General features: G+C 44.8%; 2 protein-coding genes across 3 annotated transcripts in view; both read left to right on the top strand.

The window, feature by feature from the left end:
• The first annotated feature begins 2,047 nt into the window (after nt 1–2,047).
• usp36 (ubiquitin specific peptidase 36) lies at nt 2,048–14,758 on the top strand. 2 transcript variants are annotated; one of them, XM_067233053.1, is made up of 19 exons: nt 2,048–2,134; nt 5,442–5,707; nt 5,894–6,115; nt 6,347–6,457; nt 7,298–7,400; nt 7,534–7,601; nt 7,704–7,774; nt 7,870–7,952; nt 8,058–8,310; nt 8,447–8,547; nt 8,638–8,776; nt 8,874–9,242; nt 9,408–9,629; nt 10,095–10,213; nt 10,423–11,142; nt 11,296–11,513; nt 11,750–11,935; nt 12,126–12,241; nt 12,445–14,758. In XM_067233053.1, exons 2-19 carry the CDS (start codon nt 5,455–5,457, stop codon nt 12,574–12,576), a joined length of 3,486 nt encoding a protein of 1,161 aa, XP_067089154.1. In that variant the 5' UTR covers nt 2,048–2,134; nt 5,442–5,454; the 3' UTR covers nt 12,577–14,758. The 2 variants fall into 2 exon arrangements, with proteins under 2 accessions (XP_067089154.1, XP_067089155.1); XM_067233054.1 differs by having other exon boundaries at nt 2,081–2,144.
• A 313-nt stretch (nt 14,759–15,071) lies between these two features.
• Nucleotides 15,072–18,293, top strand: part of cyth1a (cytohesin 1a) — a 39,483-nt gene continuing 36,261 nt past the window's right edge. The window contains exon 1 of the mRNA XM_067233848.1: nt 15,072–15,209. Within this exon, the coding sequence (XP_067089949.1) occupies nt 15,191–15,209 (19 nt within the window). The 5' untranslated portion in view covers nt 15,072–15,190. The remainder of the gene's footprint in view (nt 15,210–18,293) is intronic.

Below are 18,293 nucleotides of genomic sequence, written 5' to 3'. Positions count from 1 at the left end.
TCATTCAATTTGTATAGATTGGCCCAGTTGGGATGTCACAGGGTGAATTTACTAGTTAAACCAGGAGATAAAAAATATATGTATTAAGGCGACAATTACATGAAAACAGCACTTTCTGACCACAACAACCCCAAGATATCTTAAATACTTATTATTGTACAAGTCAAATAAAATTACTAATACACATCTAATTTACTTTTACAGGTCTCATGTGCCATTTATTCATTGCTAGCTACCTGATCCAAAGTGTTCAAAATTCAATAGCGGTGTTGTTCCATGTTGTTGTGCTCAGATATGAATTTATATTTAAAAAAATATACTTCTATCTTGAAGTTAAGTTTATTTGTTTTTCACTAGTGGTACAGATTTGTTTTAATGCCAACAGAAATACACTAAAAGATTAAAACTTTTGCTTAAGGACTTATAACATTGTTATTGCTTCATTGGGATGAAAATGTATTAAAGCAGTGTGGTATCACAAAGAAGGCCACACGGATGACACCGTTGTAGTCACTATATCGGCTTAATCTCTTCATTTATTATATTTACTGGTCTATCTACTTTATTATAATAATGAACAAAACCCTTACATGGTCTGTTAACTGACATGGCAAGCCTGATTGTCTAGGTCAACTCAGTGCTATGTTTTTGTCATAGGCATTTTAGTGTTTCATTATATTAAGGGGATTGAATCCTCCAGTTTTATTTTTTACTTTTTTATATTACTTCATCTGTGATGCTAGTCATTTGTGTTAGTTGTTTATTGCTGTCTCTTTACAATTGTTGAAAGAATGTTTTATTTAAGGAAGGTGGAAGTTTCATTTGACCATTTTACAAATTGCATTGTTTTAATTATGAAGAAAGACATTGTTAGTGCGTTATCAAATAAAGGACTTATGGGATGTTCCATTTTTCACTCCCTTGACCTTTACATATATTATATGTAATGTATGTATAATCACCTTCCAAAATTGTACTTGACAGACTACAGTTGGCCAGCACATTATCAGGTTTATTCCTTTACTGTTTAACAGATATTCTAATTATTCCAAAATATAAAAAAGAAGCTAAAATACATTTTACCCAAATAGCATCTGGGGACACTGTTAAGCCTCAACAGAACTATATTTTAATGGCATCGATTCTGTATTCTTGTGTCTGTAATCTATCTTGAATTTGTGAGGTACATGAGAATGGGAGACGTCCCGTGCAGGATTCATATGGGACTTGTGTAAAGATAAGACATATTTTTTAGCATGAATACGTTTTTTTTTTTGAATCAATTAAAATTGTATGTTATTTTAAGAGAATTGCAACAAAAAAATTCAAGTAAATAAAAGTGTTGGAAGAAAATTCTGCCTGTGTTTACGTTTGCATGTGCAACATGATAGCTTCCACATTCCTTTACTCCTTCATTCCTTGATTTTTGTGGTAACAGTGGTCTTATATAGCCAGCCAACGGTATCAGAAATACAGCATTAATCACTGCCTAAAACGTGCTTTTCCCACCAAAAGACATAAAGCAAGCGCGCCATCCTTTGGAGTACATGGGCGATTGCACCAACACTGTAGGACCGCCCTGCATTATGGTCAGTCCATGGGGACAGTGCATAGACACCGATTTCTGTTTTCTAAGGAATGTGTGCAATTATTTAAAGAAAGAAGATCATTTTACTAAATGGTAAATGGAGGCACATATGAGTAAAACAAAAACGTTTATCATTTTGGCTGCAATAAAATGAATCAAAGGCATGTGGTGGCAATACGAGAGGTAATGTCCACATTATATTATGTAAGTCTTACTTGTAAGACTTACATAATGAGTTGAAGACTTGATAGACCAGCATTGGATACAGTATCACAATGTAATCCAAAATGTTCTAATGGTCTCCTGAACGATATTTGCTTCTTCAGCAGTGCGCAGGATTTGACACCTATTGGCTGTGCACGTGAGAGAATGAATTGTGTACTATTGGCTCGGCATCTGATTGGCTTCACAATTCTGTCCTTCACTTTTGCTCATGCCCCTTCTCATAATGCAGCATGGGCGAAAGAATGTAACAAAATGACGGAACTGTAGCTGAGCAGAGCGATATCGCCTACCAGTAAATTGTTTCGTATGTTTGAACTAAAGGTGAGTTTCGGTGAGTAAGAATATATATCACGATTGGCAATTTAATGGACAAAATGTCCCTTTGTATTAATAATGTAATTTAAGTGCGGCAAATTTAGGTTTGTTAGCTATCTACAATCTATTTCGCTAGCTAACTAGCTCGCTAACCTCATTGCAGCACATCAAGACGGCGCTTTTGCCACGTTAGTAAAGTGGCTACAAAATTAGCTTTCGGAACAGTATGCTAATAATGTAAATAGCTAGCTATTTTTCTTATTGAGCTAACTATTATAAAAAGCACATATAATCTTGTTGTTTGAAGCTAATGTCATTTTATAATGTACCACATACAGCACTTATTATTAGCTACCAGTTTGCGAACCAAAACCCACTGTCACTGCCACCACTAGCCCGCATGTTGTTGGCGACTCGCGAGCTAACCTCCCGTGACTCACATTGCACTCATAGCTGCCGCGTGGGGAGTGGGTACATGCACTTACCTGGTTGTCTATCTAGTTTGCAACGTGTTGACATTTACAAAACGTTTAACACTAGCAATCTGTCTACCAGGTCACCGTTAAGCTATTGTCAAACAATACAGCCAAAGTGAAGAGCAGTACTTTATTGGGAATAGACTAACGTTAGCAACGTAGCCTTTTGACGAGCTTGTAAACACACTACTGCTAGCTAGCTGCTACGATCCTAGCTAGTAGTAGGGGTGTCTATGGCTATGCTGCAATAACTAGCTACCTACCTTAATCACATCCCAGGCCGGAGCATGGGACATGGTTCACGGCAGTGTTATTATCAGCTAACGTAAGGTAGCTAGGCTAGCTGTATGCGTAGCTATCAAATAATGAATATATAGTTGTATTACAACGTTTTTTGGTAATACAGTTTTTGCAAAGTCTTTGAGCAGTCACATTTTTGTCAAGTGTCCATTTACGTAAAACCCGCTTAGCTATAAGGTACATACTAACCATTTAACTAGATTTAGTGTGGTGTACCATTCATTAGTCATAGCCTTTGAGATGGATGGCTAGATCCGCGAGTTGTGGAGTGTGGACAACTAGCCAAATCAACAAAAAGCTTACTTTGTTCCTATATTCCTGTTAACTGTGGGTGTTACTTTGTTACATCGCTTCCCAATGATGGTGTTTGTTTTATATAACTAGCGATATGTACACAACCAAATGCACTTGTACCCCTAGGCATGGATGGGTTCTATTAAACATTTGCAGTTTAATACATGAATGAGATGCTTCAGTCTTGCAACACATTAGTGTACTGTCACTTATGTGGTGGTTCATTTACAGTATAATGTTTGTTAAATGAGAAGGAGTGGTTGATGGTATGAAAGTATGAACTACATGTTTCATCATGTATTATTAGGCAGTGATTGATATATACCGTTTTGTTAAACATCCCTGAGTAGACCTGTTTAAGTATGTGGCTTGGTAAATTGCCCAATTTTAATGCATCATTGTCCATGTTAGATTGTGTGTATTTATTGGATTAATTTGATTTATTATTAGATCCTTGTAAACAATCCCATTCATGGAAAAAAAGGGTATTAAAGGTTTTCATAAATATTCATGTTAAATAGTCCGAGTCAATACTTAATAGGTTAAAATTAGTCAATAGTACAGGCCCCTCTTTGGTTCGGGCTTGTGTGTAAACTACACATGTGGTCATCCTATTGCGTCACTGCAGTCAGCTGTGCCACTTCCCTGTGAGCTATGTCATTCTTAATTGTATCAGCATCGCCACATGAAGGTTAGTGTGCCCTTGTTGTGTATGCGATGCATGTGCAGCCCTCCCTCCCACCTTACTACGTCACTGTCCATTCTCACAAGTGAGGCTCTGATGCTCTCCCTCTTGCCCTGGTGGTCATTTTGGGAGTATAAATTGTTAATGTGGCCTGTATGTATGTGGTTTTCAGTTCTTCGGCGCTTTGGAGCTTTTTCGATACCTTTTTAAAGGCTTTAGTCAATATGCTTAGCCTAATGCATGTTATGAACCTACATTTGTGGACAATGTCTGCCTTTCTGAGAAAATTGTATTTCACTCAGACTATAGGTCTATGTTACCACTATTGATAGAGTACAAGAAAGGAAGTAGCAAATATAACATGAAGTTGGAGAGCACTGATTCAAACAATTTTATTGGATTTGGCTATATGCAATGAATTTAGTGAACTGAGACTGAGGCAGACATGGAATGATGTTTGTCACTACACGGTCATCGTTTTTCATTGAACCCAGTCTGCCAGCAGGCTACCACACACATCGGAAATGACACCTCAGTTGTCATTCACAGGCCAAATGGCTGACACAAGCAGCGGTGGTTGTGGAAACGTGAACCCTGTTATCTGCACAGACGCCGCACTTTTGTTGAGGGGCCTACTGTTAAAGGGACAGTACAGTATAACCACCCTCTTGTTTCCAAACCATCCTTGTACAGGAGTTTAGTAGCCCATAGTCTTTTCTCTTCTATTTTCTACTGTTGTAGATCTGAAGCCAATTGCTGGGCCCACAACTGAATGATTAGAGTGAGGCATGAGGGAGGGATTTGAGTACATTAACCAGTATGACAGGAAGTTCATGTGTGGTGGCCGTGGATACAGAAGAGTGGCGATGATGAGATTGATTGCTCTAGGCAAAGAACATGAGTCTGATCTGGCAGATACAACAGCTGTGCCCACTGCCCCTCCCTCCCTCCTTCTTGAGCTCTCACACACACTCCCACTCACACACATTGTGCCTGCTTGTCTCTGTTGCATAACTGCAGGGACAGGTGCCAAGTCCCCAACCTGGCTCCTCAATTGCACTTAGTGTTCCTGTGATACGGGGAGTCAGGTGGCTGAGCGGTGAGGGAATCGGGCTAGTAATCCGAAGGTTGCCAGTTCGATTCCCGGTCATGCCAACTGACGTTGTGTCCTTGGGCAAGGCACTTCACCCTACTTGCCTCGGGGGTATGTCCCTGTACTTACTGTAAGTCGCTCTGGATAAGAGCGTCTGCTAAATGACTAAATGTAAATATGGTCAGCTCCATGTCTTCACAGCACTGGGTCTGGGCGCATGCAGTTTGCCAGTTCGGGACTTGGTGACAGAAAATTTACTACTAGCTACAGTGGACAGAACATGTACAGTAAACTGTTATACAAAACACAAATAACCTCAACTTTTATTTCTTCATTGTAGATAAAGGGTTATTTCAGGAGAATTTTAGTCTGGGGTCCACACAAACGGATAATTAAAAAATGTGTTTAAATCAACAAGGTCTGACAAATGGCAAATGAAGTGGATGTTTTCTGTCTGATCCACAGTGATGCACCAACTATGCCGATAGTGGACAAACTCAAGGAGGCCCTGAAACCTGGACGGAAGGACTCCAGCGATGAGGGCGACCTCAACAAACTGCTGGCCTCTTCTGCCAAGAAGGTTCTTCTGCAGAAGATCGAGTTTGAGCCTGCCAGCAAGGGCTTCTCTTACCAGCTGGACAGCCTCAAGACCAAGTATGTGATCCTCAATCCCAGGATTGAGGGCGCTTCAGGACACAGGGCCCTAGAACCTGCCCAGATCAAGCGGCAAGGTACGGTGCCTTTACCTTGCTCAAATGTTTACAACAAATAATCAGTAGGCTGGCGTGTATGGGTTTAGGCGTTCTTGTATGTACAGATGAATGATTATGTAGAAATTCGAGCCATGTGGGATTTAGGTCAGGAAACGCATGAAGAGCATGATAAACTGCAAAATGAACTTGAACTTCCTTTGACAGTGTCTGAGAATGTGATTGGAGGCCAGGGTGACGGGATCCCGGCCCCTCAGAAGATGCTGTTTCCTGGGAACAGGCTGTCGATGAGATGGGAGCGTGTTTACAGAGTGGGAGCCGGCCTCCACAACCTGGGCAACACCTGCTTCCTCAACTCTACGGTGCAGTGTCTCACCTATACGCCTCCCCTGGCCAACTACCTTCTCTCTAAGGAGCACAGCCGTGCCTGTGAGTAGAGAGTGCGAGAGAGAGAGAGAGAGAGAGAGTACTTATGTTGACAGGCTAACTAATTTGTCCCGCATTGAGATTTACACAAAGTATAGCTATCAATAATTCCACTGGCAGCAGTTGAATACCGGTGCCAAGTGAGTTCTGCCTTCCTCAGATTTACTGTTTGAGTTGTGACCCTTCAGTGATTGTCCAACTTATCCAATGCTCAATGATTCCTGTGTGTTACAGGCCACCAGTCAGGTTTCTGTATGATGTGTGTAATGCAGAACCACATCATCCAAGCCTTTGCCAACACGGGCAACGCCATCAAGCCTGTCTCCTTCATCAGAGACCTGAAGAGTAAGAACGTCTCCACTACAGCAGATCGTAGAGCCCATTTCATTTGGGGTGTTTTATTATAAAACAGGCCATGGTGCAAATCAAAAATACAGTTTAAGTTGTTATCGTCAGCATGAAGATAAGAACGATTATTAGTAGTCCTGACGGCCACATCAGCCACAATAGGCTCCCAACAGAGGTGACTAGCGGAGAGCCTCCAGTGATGACGTACTGAGCTGTCAGGGTAGCCAGTGACTGCAGCAGAGCCTCAGAGGAGCTGCAGGGCCCGCTGCTGCTGTGAGCTCACCCTGAGTCCGACACACCGCTCCCACGCCCCTATCACGGCCTTGTCCCCCCCCCCCCCCCCCATTCTCCCTAACTCTCTTTTCCCTAATGTATGACTGCAATACCCTCTCCCCCCTCTTGGGTTCGCCTCCCCCTTTCCCGCCTCCCTCCGTTGCCCTCTCAGTCTCCTTGTGACTGCGGAGGGGACAGGGAGTAGCAGCATTAGCACAAAACCATAGATGCAGTAAGACTAACATTCCACTCTGCTGACTATGTGTATATATATATATATATATACACAATCTGTCTTGATTTCTGTATGCATTTAGTCTCTTGTTCAGTGCCCACCACCCCCTCTCATTATGTGGTGGTAGGAGCCGCTGTAAGCAGGTCATACGTATACCTTTGTCTTCCTCCTTGCTCTCAGGAGGGTGGGGGTTGGGTTGGGGGGGGGAGGAGTAGGTATGTAGGTAATTGTGATGAGTTAATTATTAGGTTATCAGGTTAAGTATTGTATCAGTGTCAGGTGTTAAGAGACATCCAAGGTAACCACAGTGCTGTTGTGTGTTCCTGCAGAAATCGCCAGACATTTTCGATTCGGGAGCCAGGAGGATGCCCACGAGTTCTTGCGCTACACCATCGATGCCATGCAGAAAGCCTGTCTGAACGGTTACCCCAAGTAAGCTTGCCCGGATTCACATGAATGTGGGTTTGGGAGCCGTCAGAAGTGGATCTGAGGTCGCGTGTCTTGTGTGGTTACATAAGGACTGAGTTCTCCTGTCGTCCTCTATTTTTTTCCCCTCTGTCTGCAGGTTAGACAGGCAGACACAGGCCACCACCTTGGTCCACCAGATCTTTGGAGGTTATCTCAGGTCACGAGGTACATCACCCACTATTCACTGCAATACACGCAATTTTGAATGATACCAACAACAAAAAAATCAGTTAGGACCATAATTTCCCCCCTTACTCTCTCTTTCAGTCAAGTGTTCCATTTGCAAAAGTGTGTCAGACACCTACGACCCTTACCTGGACATTGCTGTCGAGATTCGGGTAACTTCTTTGAGTCCTCCCGTAGTCGTACAGTTGGCTCAAGTCTGTTAGCTTTGATTGCGTGTGTTGATTGGTGATCTGTCTGTCTTTTTCAGCAAGCAGCAAACATCGTGCGAGCTCTTGAACTGTTTGTCAAGCCTGATGTTCTGAGTGGAGAGAATGCTTACATGTGTGCCAAGTACGTAACGCAGATCCAACACATCCATTGTGACAGTGCAAACAAATGACATAACAGGCTTCTGATTTTAATTCACATTCACTCGTCCCTCGCCCCCCCCGTAAGGTGTAAGAAGAAGGTGCCGGCAACAAAGCGGTTCACGGTCCACCGGACATCCAATGTGCTGACCGTCTCTCTCAAGAGGTTCGCTAACTTCAGTGGAGGGAAGATTACCAAGGACGTGGGCTACCCCGAGTTCCTGAACATCCGGCCCTACATGTCTCAGAGCTCCGGGGACCCCGTCATGTACGGCCTCTACGCCGTCCTGGTGCATTCTGGGTACAGCTGCCACGCCGGCCACTACTACTGTTATGTCAAGGTAAGGGATGGATTGAGGCACTCCTTGAGATTGTTGTTGTTGGAAGTTCTAAAGGCTGCTACTTCTGCAATGCTCTCTTTCTTTATTAATGTCCCATTGTTTTGCTGAAAGGCCTTTGTTGTCTTTGCTCTTGTAGGCTAGTAATGGGCAATGGTACCAGATGAATGACTCCATGGTCCATTCTAGCAACATCAAAGTAGTACTTAACCAACAGGCTTATGTCCTCTTCTACCTGAGGTAAGATCTCGTCACTGTGGACACAGTCTGGTTATTCAACTCCCATCTATCATTGGGAACTTACTGACCCCCAACCTCTCTGTCTCTTAGGCTCGGTGACACCAAGAAGAATGTGGATGGGCAAATCACAAAGCAGGGAATAATGCATTCTGGGAAGAACAGCATGTCATCAGAGCAGCTGAGAAAGACCAACCTGAATGGGCCCCTCTCCTCCCCACAGGTCACCAAGGTATGGGACGTGATGGCAGGAACATCCATCCATTTTTCTGAGTGCCTTTGGAACATAATAATCTAATCTTCTGATGTATTTTTTTTTACCACCATAGAAGATGGAACCGGCCCAGCTGCGCAAAATCCAGTCCATGGACGGGGGTTTGGGTGTTCCTATATCTAGGAATGGTGTCAGCATCCAGCAGCCCAAGCTGTCCAACGGTACATCTCCTGCTTACGGCCCCCCCAAAGTACCGGGGGGTCCCACCATGATCGAGGAGCCCTTCAAAAAGCTGAAGAAGCCCTTCGCCCTTAGCCAGGCCCAGAGCCAGGCGCAGTCCCGCTGCAGCACCCCTGCCATCTCCAACGGCGTGGCGAGGTCTGACGGAGGGAGGCACAGTGGGAACGAGGGCAGGGGCATGGCAGCATCTACCTCACTCAAGTCCCTGTCAGACTCGTCCTCAGCGGAAACCTCTGACTCCAAGGTACACACACACACACACACACACACACACACAAACATATACTTACAGACTTGCATACAGTCACACACACACACACACCCAAACTCACACCCAAAACACAGAATACAAAGTATTTGATGTGGGTTTATTCTCCGAATAGAACAATAAGCTTGTTATTCTTGTCAGGATTCAATTGGTCCTAAAAGTGCTCCGGTCGGAGAGACCTCCACCGCTCCCAGGACCGGTTCCAACGGCATGGCCTCCCCGGCCAAGAGTGCAGACCGGCTGGGCACAGAGGAGCAGAAGACTGTCAAGCTAAAACCCCCGGCCCTTAACAACATCACATCAGAAGCCACCAGCACCACGTCCCCCCCACCCGCCAAGAAACTGGCTCTGTCTGCCAAGAAGGTGAGCCGGCCAGTGGGGTTGTGGGTCTGCGCTTCTCCTCTCGTCATGTGTTTGTTGCCTGCTGCCTGTCCTTCACCCTGGTCCCTTAGTTGTAAACGCGCTTACAAAACATGCCTCCAGAAAGCAGTAGGGTACATGCAGTTGTAGTTTGGATCTGCTTTTGTCAGCTGTGGGTGCTCAGACAATCCGCCATTGTCCCTGTACTCCTTAACTCGCACTGGCCGTCTTTTTAGAATTTCTTTGTCTTCTTTTTGTTTTGGCTTTCAGTTTCAGTTCTTTTCTTCTAACCATTTCTAATACTTCTCTGTCATAACCTCTCCTCTTTTTGTTCTCCTCCCATCATTTTTCTCCCTTCCGTCTTTCAATGATTTTCCTCCTTATTTGACCCCCCCCCCCCTCCTTTTTGTCATGACCATGGCAATTTTTTTTAGACCACCAAGTTTTTATTTATGTCGATAACTGCAGGCCAGTCGCAGCCGGACTCAGAGCAGCACTGACGCTCCGCCACGCCAGCTACCAAGTGACCCCACGCACCCAGCTCAACTTCACACTCTCACCTCCGCCTCACCCACCCAAACCCCCAGGTAGGACAACACAGAGAAACACACTCCACAAAAATCTTACGAGTGCAGCCACACCCGCTGTGAAACACACGCACACACACACGAGCGACAAAACTCTCCACCCACAGCCCAGATACAACATGAGATTAGTGGACGCGAGTGCTGCACTGTCTGGCTGCATGCGGTTTTCCTGAATGCTGTCCGCCTGTTCCTCCTCCTCCTCCTCCCAGGGCTGGCCCATTCCATTCATCCAAACTGCAGTCTCCACCCACAGCCCACACCCACTCAGGCCTCCCACTCAAACACCAGAGTCCAGAGAAACAGTCCCCCGTCTCCACCATGCAAAAACCAAACTCCAACTCCTCTCCCAAAACCAACGGGCTTCCCTGCCTGTCTCCAAAGCCCCCCAGAGCCAGCCTCCCAGAGCCAGGCCTGAGAAGCCCCCCAGGGCACGCCGGCGACACCTCCTCCCCTCCGCCGAAAAAGAAGAAGAGGAAGAAACGCCGGCGTTCCGAGATGGAGGAAGAGCCAGCCAGCGCCCCAGCCAGCGCCCCTGAACCCCTGCAGGTAGAACCCGCCAGCGAGAAGAAGAGGAAGAAAAGGAAGAAAAAGAGACGGAGGGAGGAGGAGGAGAGTGGAGACGGATCCTCGAACAAGAGGGAGTGTGTGCAGTCCCATCTGGAACCCCTAACCCAGGAAGAGGACTGGTGTCAGGGCGGGGCCTGGAGCCTCAACCTTCCAGGCCCGGAGCGGGCCCAGCCGCAGGCCCAGCCGCAGGCCCAGCCTGTGGACGCTCTGGCCCCAGCGCCCCCTGAGAAGGCCCTGCCGGTCCCTCTGCAGCCTCAGGGAGCGCAGGGGTCTGATGCCACGTTGGGTTTGAAGAGGAAGAAGAAGAAAAGGAAAAAGAATCGACCAGAGGACACCGCATCAGCATGTCTAGTTCCAGGAAGGTCAGAGGAAATCCTGCGTCATGAATCATAACATCAAAAATGCTGATTTGTTAAGTCTTCAGTAGATTGACTTGGGTCGTGTGCGTGTATTTTATTTGTCTTATTTTGTGAACTCGACAAACCTGATTCTAAATGTTACCAATGTACTCCCAGCATTGCAGGGAGAAAGCACGCAGTCGCGGAGCACGACGCCAGAGTGTCCGTGGAGCCAAAGAGAAAGAAGAAGAAGAAGCGGAGGCTAAAAGAGGAGCCGAGCCTGTGGGAGGAGAGCAGGCGCCCAGCGGACCACCCCAGCACGGAGCCCCAGGCTGCACAGACCTCTCCTGCAGAGAAGGTCGTGCAGACTGCCAAGAGCAGCAGAGCCGGGACAGGTTGGTGCTAGAACACACACACGCACGCTCGCCTCAAACCTACTCAGGCTGCAGGGAATAGGATGCTCTCCTGTTGCCATGCCAACGTGAAACCTGCCGTCTCACCCCTCTCCCCGAATAATATCCTTGAACAACATTTGACAAATGTCCTGATTATGGATATTAGTACATCTGTTTCTCCTGCCCTCTGAGCGGGTGTTGCCGTGCGGTGCTAACTCTCTCCCCTCTTGGTCCAGCTGCAGTGGTGGTGTGGGACAGCCAGGTGAAGGAGGGCTACAGGCGATCCCAGGGCCCTGCGGACGAGCAGGAGGGGAGCAAGGGCGCGCCCCGCCCCGCCCCCCTGGCCTGGGACGGCAACAAGAGCAGCAGCGTGGTGGAGGAGCTCCTGAAGAACTCTGCAGACAAGGCCTACGGAGCCCAAGGTGAGAACATGGGGCGGGGGTCTGGGCTCGCGCAGGACCGCGCGAGACGAAACGCTGACCGTGCCTGCGCTTTTGAAGTTGACCTCTTGGTTCTGCCAAATGCCGTCGAATAACTGAAGGATTGGTAGCCGTCGCCTGTGGAGTTTTCCAGACCTGATGTGTGTGTGTGTGTGTGTGTGTGTGTGTCTAGTCCTCAGCTGGGAAGGAGAGTCCTCTGCCATTAGTAGGGATGCCATAGAGGATGCCCGCAATGCCAAATATGACACGGTGATCGATGAGTGGGACGAGGATTTTGACAGTGGAAAGGTGAGCGGGTCGTTCTTATCGCCACGATTTGGTATTTTGAGGAAACCAATGTCATTAAAGTAGCATCGCAAGCCCTCGTCTGTATTGTCCCCGCCGGCAAGCAACATGTAGCGCAACCCTTTTCAAAGTATATTCCCACATCCGTCTATCACTATTCCAACCCTTGTTGTTAACCTCATTGTGTGCTTGGAACGGATGAACAGGTGAAGAAGATGAAGAAGTATAAAAGAGAGAAGTGGAGGAGTGGCAACAGCTTCCAGATGATCCAGGACAGGAAGAGCATGTGGTCCGTCACTCCGGGGGGGAAGAGGAGCTGCTTTGGGTTCCGCCGTTGATGCGTTCCAACCGCATCGGTCACATGACGGCACCGTTTGATAAAATTGTGTTTTAGCTGATTCCCACCCCCCCCACCCCACCCCCCCGAGGGAAAATGATATGTAACCGGGGGGGGAAGGGGAAAGGAGATATGTTAGTGAGAAGGACTAACTCATGAACATGAGATGTGGTCATCTCCACCAACATTAAGGTCACCGACACATTATTGGAGAATAACACAGTAAATGGCAATAACGATACAAAGCCGAATCCATAGACTGCCCTTAATACAGCTTCTTACTATTTAACCCCAATTTTAATAATAAGTAATACAGGAAACAGTACTGGAAAACCTCTAGAACTCTACCTAGTACCTCCTGGAAATTTCCCTTGTATCAATTTGTTGTGCTGCGTAAAGCATATTTGTGTCAGAGATTAAATACGATTATATAACCTTCACCTACCTTGTAGAAGACTGCACTAAGCTGCTGTTCAGTCGAACTTAAAACCCCCCTATAATGATGCCAGCTTATGCCCCTGGTTTCTTGTTGATCATGCGTAGAGGTTAATGGGACGTATGTGCAGACATTCATGGAGACCTGTTGATATTCACATCTGGCCTTTTTGTTTGTAAGGACCTGTTTTACCATACTGACATTAATCCAAACCACCCTGCTTCTAAAATGTGTATCTCCCAATCAAGAAAGGGCCCAGAGCTGTCTAACCAGTTTTATCCTTTTTTTTTTTTTTTTTACAAACCATTGACACATTTTATTTTAGGTTTGATTCTAATATTTTAGTTGTTATGCCTTTTTTTGTTTGTATTTTATTTAGCTACAATGCTTCCTGGTATTTATTCAGGATCCATTTTGGCGGCTGCTGTTTAAACTCAATTGGACATATCACTGCTTCATTTGCTTGCTTATCCATTTGCTTTTGTGTCTGCTGAAACGGTTTAAGTCAGTGACCTACCTTTAAGTGCAGGTGAGAGGGTTGGGGTGAACAGTTTGAGTCTATGTAAAATGTCATCTTTGATCTTTTGATACCGGCATGTTCTCAGTGCAGCTACCTATTGATGTCTGCTGCTTCTCATCTGTCACCTGAACTCTAATCCTGTACCATATCACATCACTGTATGTGTCATTATTTAAAGCACATTATTAATGTATAGTCAATACATTATTGTTCATTGTTGGGCATGTTTCTTTATGAATTACTGGCCTTAACAGTTACTTTTGTGTTTCACTCAAATAAAACAGGTTCCATTGCCCTCTGTCAACACATTGTTTTCGATTGTGGGTGTTCTATGCTATTGCTGGATCGTTTTCCCCCTAATCTGAACTCTATGCAATACTTTTGACAGTCCAACTGGTCACCTGGAACTGGGGTGTGCCTCAGGAACGCGGTCATTCAAGAACTCTGCCACCTCTCTGTCCAAACCTGACCCCTCCCATATCTGACCACCACTCTTCCCCGGACCCAGATTCATACCATGTCCATTTTTACCCTGTAGGTTTTATACCAGTGTGTCAGGGGGAAACAAACAAGGGATCTTCTTCCATTTATCTGGGCACACATGCTGTATGTAGATATTCTAGTAATTATACAAGATGCTTTGCCAATGTAGAAGATTGTACAGTCCACCTTGTGCTTCCTGTGTCCCCTGTCATTGCTGTACAGTCACCTTCTTGTTACTTTCATTCTAGAGATGTTGCCTTGAATTGGCTTTAAAAAGCATAGGATATGTTATGAATATATTAATTTAAAGAAAACCTCACAAATCTTTAATGTGCTAATATTCACAGACAATTGGTTGTATTTAAGGATTGGTAAATTGTAAACTAGAAAACCTATCTGCAGATGTTTGTTCATGTGTGTGTATGCAAGACATGCTGTTAGTTTTTTCTGTGAGACCTTAACTATGTTACTGTAGTGTCATACAGTACAGGAATATGGTATCAAACGATTCTAGTTCCATAGAAAGTGTTCATGTTGACTGTGAATTATATTGTTCAATTCTCAAGGAAACATACGCAGGAGAACATAATAGCTGTGTGAATGAATGACCCAAAACGTTTGCATCGATGTTTCAATTTTGCACCTCTTTTTCTGACCAAGGAGACATTTCATAATGGAGAGGACTCTTGCAAATACATAACGTGATTATACCAGTGCAATAAAGTTGTGACTTTTGTGAACATACATGGTGGCGGTGTCTTTTTCACATTGTAGCCTACGTCTTAATAAGTACAGATGGTTCCAGTTTTGTAAATGGCGAACCCCTATACATTGTGGAAGGGAACAAAGGTTAGTGACTCGTGTCAAACAAGTTCACAGAAAATAAAGTTAAGCCTCGTGACATCACCTCTGAAAGGCGGGGCTATGTTTGCCGTCTGGAAGATCAGGAAGGGATGGACAGACGCATCTCTAACCTACTGCTGTATCCTATCAACTAACGATTTCACGTAAAATGCCCAAACTTGACGTGCAATAAAGAAAGTGAGATACCTCTGAGGTTGTACTACGACCAGGCGGACTCCGGACAAGCGTGGGTGGAAGAAACACATTGGGTGCAGGCAGGTACTTCGCAGAGGAAAACCCACCACACTAGGCTAAGCCTGCAGCGACGTCGGGATGGATGGAGAGAATTACGGTGGGTGGTTTACGATAACGAGATTCAACATAGTTTGGTACCTTATTAGGCCTACAATCAGCCGTGTGGCGGTTTGTTGCTATACATTAACGATTTAATAAGAATTGTCAAAGCGTTGGTTCTCACGGAACGTTGGTTCTCTAACGCTTTGACAATAGTGATTTGTCCGTTTTTAATATTGGCGGAAGTTGTCTGGTCTTCTTACCTGATCAGCAGGTAGGCTATAGAATAGCTCTTGTGGAAATCTTGGGATAGAAAAATACACACAATTATGGACAGTCACGCTGTATCAACGGCGTGATTATATATGAAATATTCTCTGAATAAACTGAATGATCGGTGACATATCCATTACTTGGTATCGACTAATGAAACATATTCACTTTACTGAAAAATATATATTTTAAGTTTGTTTATTGTATAAAAAAAAAAAAATTATTGGTCTTATCTGAGACTTTGAATAACATATTATAGACAGGATATGCAGGCAACAGATACTGTAAACAGGACCATAATGAGAACAAATATCATTAGAGAAATGACTGATAGATAGGCTAAATGACATCATGTGGGCTTCATGGTCATCCTTCATGATGTCATGCCACAGCCTTGGCCCAACGGCTCCTGATTATGATGGAGGTTTCATCTAAATTATTTATCTGTTAGCTGGCTGAGTGCTTAATGCATCTCAAAATAGACCATGCAGCAATGGCCTCCTTGGAAGATATCATCTGAAGCTCTATTCAAATGGTGAGGCCTGGTGCTGGTGAAATGATGTCACTTTCTGTACTTTCACACTTATACACAAGATCACTGTTGTCTGCAGTCATATTTTCACACTTTGAGTCTGTTTTGAGTTTGGAATCACTTTCATAGCTTTATCATGCCTATAATATAGCATATGGTTGCATGTCAAGAGTAAGATTGAGGACGACATAGTAATATAGTCAGCATGTTCATGACACACTCATTCAGTGACGCTCACAACACAAACAGTGACTTTTGAGTCATTTGAGGGTAAGTGACTATTCAGTATAGCTGAAACCTTGTAAGGACAATGGTATTCTTCAATTGTCGAGATATTGTGGGTGTCCCTAGTGGGAGAGAGGAAAGGAGAGAGAACCAGGAGAGTTAGAGATACTATCCTATTAAAACCTTCATCTCTACTTTCTCACTCTGCTCTAATGTTGTTGTGGTCGATACTCTCAGCCAGTCCAGCCAGAGCTCTCGAAGCAAACAGAGGTTGTGTTGGGTGTGGTTACTTGGCTTGAATTACATAATGACAGAGCGCTGTAGAGCATCAACAGATCTATTCTTTGTATGGAATTGTGCTACCTCTGTGCTTTAGGTTTTTATTGCTTCGTTTATGATTCTGTGCACATGGAGGAGGAAGTACAATGACAGCGGCCTGGTTTGTACACATGCTGTTTTTCTCAGGTGTGATAGCAGGTGCATGTGGTCGCTGCGGTTATGGCAGTTAGATATACAGATTATTTTTTCTTCTCATACTGTCAATAGACAGATCTGCAATCTTTCCCTTATTTGCAAAAAAGACAGGGGTGGACGTGGGTGGTTCTTTGTTGTTGTTAGGTTACTATCTTGCCTACCGGGCCTTGGACTCCTTTGATAAGATAGGTCTTTGTTGGCAGCTCTGTATTAGTCCCTCTGCCCTCACACCAGAAACGCTGAGACTGAAATCATAGAAGCAACCACGTGCCAAATCCCTGTACAGCATCTAGCCACATCCTGTGGTAAAAAAAAGAAAAAAAAAACATGCAAATGAGTACGAGATGAAAACAAGATGCTTTTCTTCTGAGCGGATGTGAAAGGATCGCATGGGTGCGTCCGTATGAAACCGGATGCGTCAGTACCCACTGTAAGCATTCAGCCTGAACATCACTGCCCCCTATCATCCAGCTACCCTCTCCTGCTTGGTGTTGGTGGCTGTTAGTCAGGATGGAGGGGGTGCTACATCAGGCCGCTGTGGCTGTGTGGGAGTTCCGCCAACACTGTTCTGTGCAGCTAACAAGGATCTCTGGCTGGTTGAGGAATCTCTGACAGCATCCAGATAACATCACTCTCCATTCAGTTGTTGTGTGTTTGTTTTCAGACTAGCCTGGAACGAGTTTGCTGTATTGAAATGTATTACCTATGGATCTTTCAAGGCTTGTTTTTGTGTCACCCACAGATTGATCTGCACATTGAGGGACACTAATTGAGGAAGTAACACAGATTCTCAACATGTTGTGTCAACACTACAGAGTTCAATTGATTTCAAGCTGACGTCTTACCTTTAACATCCACCGGGTGGCAGAGTTGTATCACAATGAACAGGAATGACTTTCAGTACAGCAGAAGCGAGAAAGGTAACTTTATAGAACGCTTCATCAGTCAAGATAAATGACTTATAGGCTTGATAACAAAAGATGCTGATTGTTTGGGACAGCTCAGTCAGTGAGAGTTGTGTGGTATGACATTTGATGCACGAGAAGATCTGTATCGCTCAGCTGTTTTCGATCTGGCTTCAAGGCCATGCTTCCGAGAAGCACAGTTCTGTTCCTCTCTGAAACCTTCAAAATGTTGCATACTTAAGCATGTGTCTGTTTGCGCGTGTGTGTGTGTGTGTGTGCGTGCGTGTGTGGATGAGCGGACTGCTGTAGTATGTGTGTGTACTGTATATGTACCAGTGTTCTGTCTGCAGTATGAATGTATATGTTAAAGATCAGCAGCAGTGTAAGAATGAGCTCAAACAATGCACCAGCTTTAGGCTTCCTTTTCCTCAATTAATCATTGTGACTGGTGGGTATAAATGGCTGCTGTGGGTTGATACGGGGTGTGAGAGTATTTGAGTTTAATAGTGGTATGGGCATTGCTTACTACAATCACTCGTGGGGTCTATTTCAGACTTAATGAGGTTGTATTCATCATCATTAACCGAAGCAATTTGGCTTCATTAGCTTCATTAGGACACACATATATACTTTGTAGAGAGTGACACATGCCCATTACTAGACGGCTAACACACACACACACACACACACAGAGCCGACAACCGATGATTTTTCCCCTTTGACTGTAGCATCC

This window comes from Osmerus mordax, chromosome 3 (assembly GCF_038355195.1).
Source record: "Osmerus mordax isolate fOsmMor3 chromosome 3, fOsmMor3.pri, whole genome shotgun sequence".
NCBI lineage: Eukaryota > Metazoa > Chordata > Actinopteri > Osmeriformes > Osmeridae > Osmerus > Osmerus mordax.
The sequence above is the reverse complement of the archived record's forward strand: the minus strand, read 5'-3'. Positions and strand labels throughout refer to the sequence as shown.

Coding starts and splice junctions, on each gene's coding strand:
- usp36 (XM_067233053.1), top strand. CDS start 5,455: ATGCCGATAGTGGACAAACTCAAGGAGGCCCTGAAACCTGGACGGAAG. Junction 8,311..8,446: donor ACTACTACTGTTATGTCAAG/GTAAGGGATGGA, acceptor TTGCTCTTGTAG/GCTAGTAATGGGCAATGGTA. Junction 8,548..8,637: donor TATGTCCTCTTCTACCTGAG/GTAAGATCTCGT, acceptor TCTGTCTCTTAG/GCTCGGTGACACCAAGAAGA.